The sequence below is a fragment of the Cydia amplana genome, chromosome 5 (genome assembly GCF_948474715.1).
Source record: "Cydia amplana chromosome 5, ilCydAmpl1.1, whole genome shotgun sequence".
NCBI classification, from domain to species: domain Eukaryota; kingdom Metazoa; phylum Arthropoda; class Insecta; order Lepidoptera; family Tortricidae; genus Cydia; species Cydia amplana.
The window spans coordinates 12,688,139-12,698,029 of record NC_086073.1 but is presented as its reverse complement, the minus strand read 5'-3'; the positions used below and the strand labels follow the sequence as shown (position 1 = coordinate 12,698,029).

The 9,891-nt window shown below is 40.5% G+C and overlaps 1 protein-coding gene across 1 annotated transcript; it reads right to left on the bottom strand.

The window, feature by feature from the left end:
• Positions 1-2,101: 2,101 nt before the first annotated feature.
• On the bottom strand, positions 2,102-6,183 carry LOC134648183 (uncharacterized protein K02A2.6-like). The gene has a single exon (XM_063502666.1). It carries the CDS (start codon positions 6,110-6,112, stop codon positions 2,102-2,104), a length of 4,011 nt encoding a protein of 1,336 aa, XP_063358736.1. The 5' UTR covers positions 6,113-6,183.
• Between the last annotated feature and the right edge of the window lie 3,708 nt (positions 6,184-9,891).

The window sequence follows — 9,891 nt, the reverse complement described above, 5'->3', positions numbered from 1 at the left end:
TAACAGGTTCAGTTGTACGAAAATTAATCGTACAACAGTGATAGCATTTTTACGCCAATGTCTTTAATTTTAAAATGTACCCCTCCGAAAAGAAACTAGGCTTATGTTAATTTTCGACTAGAATCATCACAAATTGGAATTTCCCCTTACCTTTATAACGGCATCTCCTTCATGATAGAAATCTTTTTATTCCTTACAAAAAAGATTCTACGTTAAATTCGAACATTCTCTGGGTTGATTACCGAGCGCCCAGGAGGCCTGATTTCATGGAGCCAATTGCCGTTCACGCGCAGGCGAAAGTGATCGCTTGGGTGATATTTTTTAAATGTAATCTTTTTTCGATACTTTTTTGCACAGTTTACTGGTTAAATATATACTCATTGTAAGCGTTAGCTTATATTCTAAAAAGTTACGATAGTTACCTATATTACATGCAATGCTAATGTCAAGGCTGATTAATAGATCTATATCAATTGTTTGAAAGATTTAAAACGCCTCAGAGGATGTGTCGCGGATCGCGGACCAAGTAGCCATTTATTTGATAAAAAAATTAAACTATTTATTATGTACCATAACAAACTCAATTGAATACCGTATACATTTTTGAAAACTCAAAACATTGTAAATTTTATTGCAAGTGTGCAAAGAATGTCATTATGCACCAGTTCCGAATAAGATCAGAAAAACCCGTTCTCGAGTAACTAGCTAGCCAATTTTGCTAAACATTTTACGTGATCTAGCCGAAAGAGACTTGTGTGTAAAATTAAGAAATAAGTTACAAGTCCAGTGTCGCAGTGCGACTTGCACCGACGTCGGCGCCGCGACGCCCTGCACGCGACCAATTATTTACTGCTAACTATAACTATTTCAGGTCCTACTTACGAACGTTTGTTGAATGTTAATGGCATGTAAGGGTTTATATGAGTCTGGTTAGTTTTTTCAAGATAACGGCAGACGAAATTGTTGTTTCAGTCTTGTGCATTACTTTAATTAATGCGTCTGTTTACATTTTTCGTTAATCGTACCCAAAGCTACATAGCTAAATTATTAAAATTCCGAAGCTTAAATGATAATGATTATTACGAAGACAAAAAAGGGTTTACCTGCGACAGTTTCAGGCATAGGTTTTAGGCATAAAATTTTCATTCGTACACAAAATCGATTTATAATTTATTATTTATAGTAACAGCGCCTTAATGATTGCGTTGTATAAGATGGCAGGCCTGTAGGCCCGAAAAGTACAAACGCTGTGCGAAGTCGAGGGCCGAACTTCAAGATTGGTGTAAATATACTATTACAGTACATATGGGGCTACTTTTCCGCACTTCCGTAAAATACTAATAATAAAATAGCACTTTTCGTGCGTATGTCGAAACTTTAAAGTGCCATATGTACTGTAAAACGTTGTTCGATACACGTGCGAATAGGTAATTCGCAACTCGTGTCGATTTAAAACACTCCCTTCGGTCGTGTTTTAATTTATCGCCACTCGTTTCGAATTTTTTCGCACTTGTATCGAAATATATGAGATGACAAGCGCGAAAGTGGTGGGGGTAGTTGCAACTATTATTTTTGTTCAGGGCATTACACTGAATGCATCGATACTGAGATATATGGGAGCCAGGAACTAATTAAAAAGGCCAAACGCGTTGTTCGTATTCAAAGATGTATTTCGAAGAGAGTTACAAAACTACCACCAAAACATGACATTAAATATTTATGAAATCTTAACCTACCCGCGAGTTCACTGACCCAAGTCAGCTGTGATACATGTCTATGTATAATATACATGTACATATATCACACCCTACCACTTAACTAAAACTACATAGTGTACGGTCGTCGCCCATCCACCAATATAGCAAGTACTTAAGGATCCTGTGAAAAACTTCTCCTCCAGGCCAGGTGAATTGAATCCTTAAATAAATGCTAATAAGACTGACATGGAAAAGCCGTGTCCACTATGCATACGACAAGTACACAAGTAGGTATACCATAATAAATACAACTTCCTTAAATATAGTTATTTATAAAGTACAAACCAGTATTCTTCTTTCTTTTTTTTTTTTTTTTTACTAATTCTATGATTACAAATCAGTACTTAATATAATACGGGATTACCATATCTTTCTACGGGCACTGGCACACGTTTCGGTATCGGGGCGGGAGGCACAGCGGTGGGCTCCGGTGGCGCACACGGCTCCGAGTTCTCATGGTTATTATTATCGTCATCGACCGCCGCTGGGCACGCCGTTATAGCTAAGCGTGAATTATTACGTAACTGATCTATATGCCTTTTAATAATTTGACCGTCTTCCCTTTGCACCAAATAATTACGTGAACCCAATTGTTCCGTGATCGTACCGCTAACCCATTTCTCCCCCTTGCTAAAATTCCTAGCCCAAACATTATCACCTACACTACACGACCTCGAGACGCCCCCCGCGTTTTCGCGCTGTTGGAGCTGCGCGGCGCGCGCACACTCGTGCGCCCTGGCGCCGGCATCGGCACGCAGCAGGTCCAGTCGTGTGCGCAGACCTCTTCGCTGCAGCAACCTCGCCGGCGACTCCCCCGTGCTACTGTGAATAGAATTCCTATACGCTAGTAAATATGACTGGAGCGCAGCGTCCATGTCTTGCCTATCCCGTAACGCCTTCAAAATGGTTTTTTTGACTAGCTTTACTGCACCCTCTGCTGCTCCGTTTGAAGATGGATGATACACCGGAGAGAAGGTTTGTTTTATGCCATTAAATTGCATGAACTGAGTGAGTTCTCCGCTCGTGAACGGCGGGCCATTGTCCGATACCACAACTTTTGGTAGCCCGAAACGAGCAAATATCTCCCTTAAAACTCTGATGACGTCATCTGCCGTCGTCCTCGTCATTTGTTTTACTTCGATCCACTTGGACGATGAATCCACGACCACTAAATAGGTCATGCCGTTTAAGGGACCTAGGAAATCCATATGCACCCTACTCCAAACTTCTTCGAGATATGGCCAAGCTTGGGGTGTAGATTTGGCTGGGGCCGGTGCTTCCAAAGCGCATGTGGTGCATTCCCGACACGTTTTCTCGATTTCAGCATCGATGCCGGGCCACCAAACATAGCTCCGGGCAAGACTTTTCATCTTGACAACTCCAAAGTGGCCTATATGTAGCTCACGCAGAACGTCATATCTTAATGTCGTGGGTATCACCATTCTGTAGCCCCACATGATACATCCTGCTTCTGAGTACAGTTCGTGACGCCTTACCCAATACGGCTGCAGCTCTGGATCGTCGCACTTTGCTGGCCAACCTGACTGCAAATACATAACCACTTTTCTCAGTAGATCATCTGTTTTTAAATTGGTTCTGACTTGATCACTAGTAATTGGTAAGAAATCCTGCACGAATTGTACATATGTTACCTCTGTCCTGTCCGCTGCCTGCTTCCCCACTGGTAACCTGGACAATGCGTCAGCTCCATTTTTGTCCGTAGGCACGTATTCTATGTCATACTGGTAACCCGATAAAATTACCGCCCATCTTTGTAGTCTGCTTGCGGCCATCGCTGGAATACCTCCCTTATCTCCGAATATGGAAACCAACGGCTTATGATCGGTCCTTAGCAAAAACCTTCGGCCGTACAGGTACTGATGGAATTTTTTTATACCAAACACAATTCCCAAGGCTTCTCTTTGAATCTGAGAATAATTTACCTCCGCCGCATTGAGCACTCTGGACGCGTACGCAACAGGCCTTTCCGTTCCATCTGGCATCTGGTGAGAAATCACAGCCCCGACGCCGCTCGAACTCGCATCCGTAGTCAAACATAACGGAAGTTCAGGGTCATAGTGCGCCAAAACCGAACTGGAAACCAAATAACGCTTGACGGCATTAAACGCTTCCGAACACTCCTTGGTCCAAATAAACGACGCGCCTTTCCTTAATAACTTGTACAATGGTGTTAACGTCATACTTATATTCTTAACAAATTTCCCATAGTACATAATCATTCCTATGAATGAGCGAAGCTCGGTTACATTGGCCGGTATCGCCATGTCCTTAATGACTTTAATCTTTTCCGGACACGTGTGAACCCCTTGTTTACTAATGCGAAACCCTAAATAAGTCACCGATTCCGCGAAGAATGAGCATTTTTCTTTCTTTACTTTCAACCCAAATTTCTCGAGGCGTCCTAGCACTTGATGTAATGTACGCAAATGATCCTCCCTGTCTACGCCCGTTATAATTACGTCATCAAGAAACACGCCTACTCGCGGTAAGTCTGCAAAAAGTTGTTCCAGTTTCCTTTGAAATATCCCCGGACTCGATGATAGCCCATAGATTAGCCTATTATACATATACAAGCCCTTATGCGTGTTGATTACGGTATAAGGTTTTGATGCCTCGTCCAACTCGAATTGTGCATAAGCTTGAGACAAATCAATTTTTGAAAACGTTTCCCCCCCGTGTAATTTGACAAGCAGGTCCTCAACTCTAGGCAAGGGAAAACGGTCAATTTCTAAACATCTGTTCAGTGTTAATTTATAATCGCCACAAATGCGAATACCTCCATCACGCTTGACTACCGGTACTATCGGCGTGGCCCAGTCTGACGTCTCAACCGGCGTGATAATGCCGTCCCGCTGCAGCTGGTCCAGCGCGCGCTCCACCGGCGCGCGCATCGCGTACGCCAGCGGCCGCGCGCGCATGTACACCGGCGCGGCGCCCGAGCGCACGCGCAGCGCCACCGGGCCGCCCGTGTACCGCCCGAGCCCGTCCGCGAACACATCCTTATACCTAGAAATCAATGAATCCATAGTAAGTTCACATTTGGTATCGATTTTATTACAACTAAATTGCTCCAAACCCATTGTCAATTCGTACAGCCATTGTCTACCTAACAATGGGTTTTTGCCCCCATCTATAACAAATAAATCTAAAGATATCTCTTTGTTTTTATATTTAACAATTGGAGTAATTCTACCGAATGGGCGAAAACCTCCTCCTGCGTAATAGTTGAGTAATACATTAGGTGTTAAAATAGGTAAATGTTTAAATAATTTTTGATAGCATTCTAGACTTATACATGAAATGGCACTACCGGTGTCAACTTCCATTTCTAAACATATTCCGTTAACGTCCAATGTCATCATAAACGGTTTATAACGACTTAAATTGCCTACAGATAAAGCGTTAAATGGTACCTCGTTCAACAACTCCTCCTCATCCTCCTCATTTGCATCCAACGCATGCACCCTCGCTCCGGTTTGTAGTCGGGGACACATCTTCTTTAAATGACCTTGTTGCATGCATACGCGACAAGAATAAATGCGGAATTTGCAAGTCGCCGCATCATGACTGCCGCCACAAGCACGACACTGGCCCTGATCGCGACCGCGCGGCGCTCCTGCCGCTCCCGCCACGGGCGCCGGCTTCGCCTGCGCGCGCCCGGCCCATGCCTGCGACGCCGCCTTGCTGCGCCCCGCTGCCTGGTTTGCCCCGTTAGCCCTCCAGGGCCCCGACGAGCCCTGTGTTCTGGCCCCGCTGGCCGATGCGTATAGCACTTCCACGACCTCTTTACCAGTGCCGCGCGTCCTACTATCGACTGCCGCTGCGTCTTTCTCTGCGGCCTCCATGGCAACCGCCAACTTCCAGGCCTTGGCGAATGTCAACCCGTCTTCTACGAACAACCTCTGCCTAATAGTATCGTCCGCTATGCCGCACACGAATTGATCCCGCAGATTATTTTCCAATTCAGTCTTAAAGTCACAATATTTAGTCAACTTCTTTAAATCCGCGACATAGACAGCCAACGACTCGCCTTTTTTTTGTATTCGTTGACGAAATTTGTAACGTTCCGCCATTATGCTCCTTTTAGGCTGTAAATGATTAGTCATCAGTTCTTTTAACACTTCAAATTTCTTTGTTGACGGCTTGTCCGGCGTACACAATGTCACTAGTAACTCGTAACTTGCACTGCCCATCACTGTAATTAACGTAGGGACTTTCAATTCCTCCGTTACGGTATTCACGATGAAATATTGTTCTAACCTATCCACATACAACGCCCAATCGTCCGCGCTTGGATCAAACGGTTGTAACACTTGCAACTTTCCAATCGACATTATAACACTGTTTTTTCACTGCCGCACGCTTAATTGTCCGAATTCGTCGCCAAATGAGATATATGGGAGCCAGGAACTAATTAAAAAGGCCAAACGCGTTGTTCGTATTCAAAGATGTATTTCGAAGAGAGTTACAAAACTACCACCAAAACATGACATTAAATATTTATGAAATCTTAACCTACCCGCGAGTTCACTGACCCAAGTCAGCTGTGATACATGTCTATGTATAATATACATGTACATATATCACAGATACCATATTCACCCATATCCGAGTCGACATGAATGACATTTCATAGACTTCATTTAGTTTCACGATGTCTATCTCTAAACAAAACCTGAAAAGTTTGTCCAACTTAAATACTTTCAGCTATATCATCGTATCCTATCTCTGCATTCTAAATTCTAACTTGATCGCTTTAGTATGGTAATGTCCACTTAGCATAATCTACATTTCAAGGAATTTTCATCCTACAAGCCGTGACTAGAAAATATATTTATATACGATCTCATAATATATTTTATAAGTATAATCGTATGTTGAACAAATAATTGTATATTTGTGTTTAAAATACATTCTCTACGTACGCCAAATTATTATTTATTATTATCAAAATATGGAGCAGTGTCAGTAGCGAATGCATAAATATTTACTATGCAATACATTTACAAGAAAGAACCTTCAAAGATCATCTTCCCGTGTAGAAAACCATCAGCTATATTTTGCATATCACTCAACATTCTATCGGCATATCGCAACACAGAAGGCGAATCATAACTGTTCTTGTTATGATTTCACTCATTACATTCTTTGCACGTATAAAATAAAATCTCCTCACAATCTTGACAGCGAAGTATGAAAAAATAACGTAAGGTATACATTATGGGCCCGTGTGTGGCCCGGGGAAATTATTAATATACAAAAAGACACAAAGGCTGGTTCCTCTCCTAAGTAAGTTCGCCAAGGTACGTGATTCCACTTCAAAGTACATTTGTTTTTTATATATTTAGGTATTTTGTTATCAGAACGGCAAACAGAATTTTATTCTCTTTATTACACCGTTTCTTGTCTAGAATACCGAGAGTTAGCTCCGAAGAAAGCAATCGAATTACAGTTGAAACCATTTATTTATGTGAAATCGCTGGAACAGCAGAAGATTACTTGGTGAAATGAAATTGTGTTTTCATTTGGCTATTTTAGATTTAAAAAAATACCAGTCTGCTCTCGTAATTAACTTTTATAGATGTTAACAATACTTTAAAATAGTTATTAGATTTACAAGGGGTCAAAATTATTAACCTTTTAGGGCCACTTGCACCATTCCACTAACCCGGGGTTAACCGTTTAAACCTGGAGTTACCATGGTTACCAGTACAAGTAGACACTGGGCAAAGTTGAATTTGACCGATGAAATACAATAATTTTCACCACACCAACGCGAGGAAAATACTACCTACATACCTATCGAATCCAAATAATATATAATCATTCAAAATCAATACGTACTTAAAAGTCAATTCAAAGTACCTTTAACAATATTGTAGTCGCATATAGTCTCTTGGAAAAGTAACAAACAAAATTAAGTCTTCGATGAAACAAAATTGTGTTACTTGATATGGTAAGCATTATTTCGTTACCTACCTCCGCCCACTCTTATTTTCGTTACAATGCCAATGTTAATAAAAAGAAATACGAAAGTTGGGCGCGTACGCGTCAAATGAAAAAGTTATGGCGCGTGATGATACTGCAAAGACTGTAGAGCCATCTGCTAGGTGCTACACCAAACTAATTACAAACTCCCCAACTTCCTCAAACACTAAAATATTCCCCTGCAAACGTCACCTCGCGAGCTACTTGGACAGAATAATAATCTCACCTTTGAGATTAGATACTCTACTTATTAGCGGGGGTCATCAAATTTGTGTACTTGCCCAAAGTGATTTTAATTAATATTTTAAAAGGCTTACTTCTGACCTGGACGGCAATTACATAAAAAAAAATCTACAATGAAAATTGAGCCGATTTTTATTGTTGTAGTTTTCTTTTACGTCATATTTTGATAAAATTTGGTAAGTTTGAAGAGAAGAGATCAATGTCATGTGTGTGCATGGGCGTGTGTTTATGAATATGACTATACATATGTGACGTTATCTACGAAAAGGGACGTTATTGTCGATGGCGCTTACGCCATTATTAACGATGCTCCGATGTAAATACAATGCCGCGCGACGCTGTGCGTCGACAATAAAGTCCCTTTTCATAGATAATGCCCCATATTTAGTATATGACGCTGCTTCATAATTCATAATATAACTTTGTTATACAAGTTTAATTTTAATTTGATTTAATAGAATAGGAAGTTAACTAATAATGACTTATAATTTTTAGAGCCTTCATTGAAGTGGTTTTGATTAAGGTTTATTTTGTCAGTTCTAACTGGTGTTGCCAGTGGATAACAAGAAGAAGTGACCAAGTATAGCTAAAATAAATTCTGTTCTGGGTTAGCGTACGAGTATACCGTCAAATCATTAATTTTAAATTAAACATACAAATTCTAAAATGACAAACTGGTAGCATAACGATACCAAGCGTTTATGTAGGTTAGTTTTAAAAATATAACAAGTAACTAAAATTAAAAAATTACCACTAAACTTACTGGCTTCCGCTTAAGTATCACTCGAGCTCTCTCAGGTAAATTACCTCATGCATTATAGTGCAAAGACGATCACTGTCTAAACTTCTCGAGCTATCAAATAAGTACCTAATATAATATTCATAGTAAACTGCGGAGTGCGTCGGAGCAAGCTCGTCAACATTATTGTGAGCTCCGGGAGGATGAACATGCTATAAAATTGAACTGCCTTTTAATGTCCTTTTAAGTGATAATATTCCCCAGGACTGCGACTCCCTCTTAGGGCTGCCACGGGCCACAGTGATCATGGAAAATGTAATATTTAGAACCTGTAAATTGTCGTACCTGCTTTATACCTGCAAATACATATATCCTTACCGGAATCTTATTATAAACGACACTTTAAAACTTTTATTAGGTATATTGGTCACACAACAGTTTCCTAAAGATAATTTGGACCAACCTAAATGATTTTTTTTAGTTTCCGATTTCTCTGAGTTATAACCAAAACAAACTTAAACTTATCTACATCCTTAACTGACATCTAAACAATTTGAACTATAATCGATTGTGTGCACAGTTTTGATGCCCTGGCTGAAGTTCAGGATGCCGAGTTTCGTCTCATATTTCTAATCGGTTACACCGAAGTTTGCCTAAATTTCTCAGCGATGTTTTACGAGCTTTATGATTTGTGAAAGGTCATAGAAACACTTGAGGCAAAATGAAATCCTACCAGCCTCTATTTGAGCAGTTATTGGCCACTCATTGGCTCAGCGAATTGACGCTAAAACGCAATATCCTGCTGCAATGTTTAAAAACTTCTTCATATGGAACTATGACGGCTTTTTGTTTTAATTTGCTTAGTTCAAACAATGTGTTTGTTGACTGACGGTCTCTTCCGAGCGCTTGAGCACGATTGTTCTAAGTAAATGACAACAAGCTAGTTACCTACTTTACTCTTGATCATCGACATATGTTACTATTAATTATTATGTGGAACACTACTTATGGGCCAAAACCTCATATTATAATTATATTGTCGATAGGTATTATTAGTGAATTTTTAGTGGCAATATTTGCGAAGTTTATAGCAGTCCCAGATTGTAAAAGGTACGGTAATTTTTATATACTCGTAAGTAACGA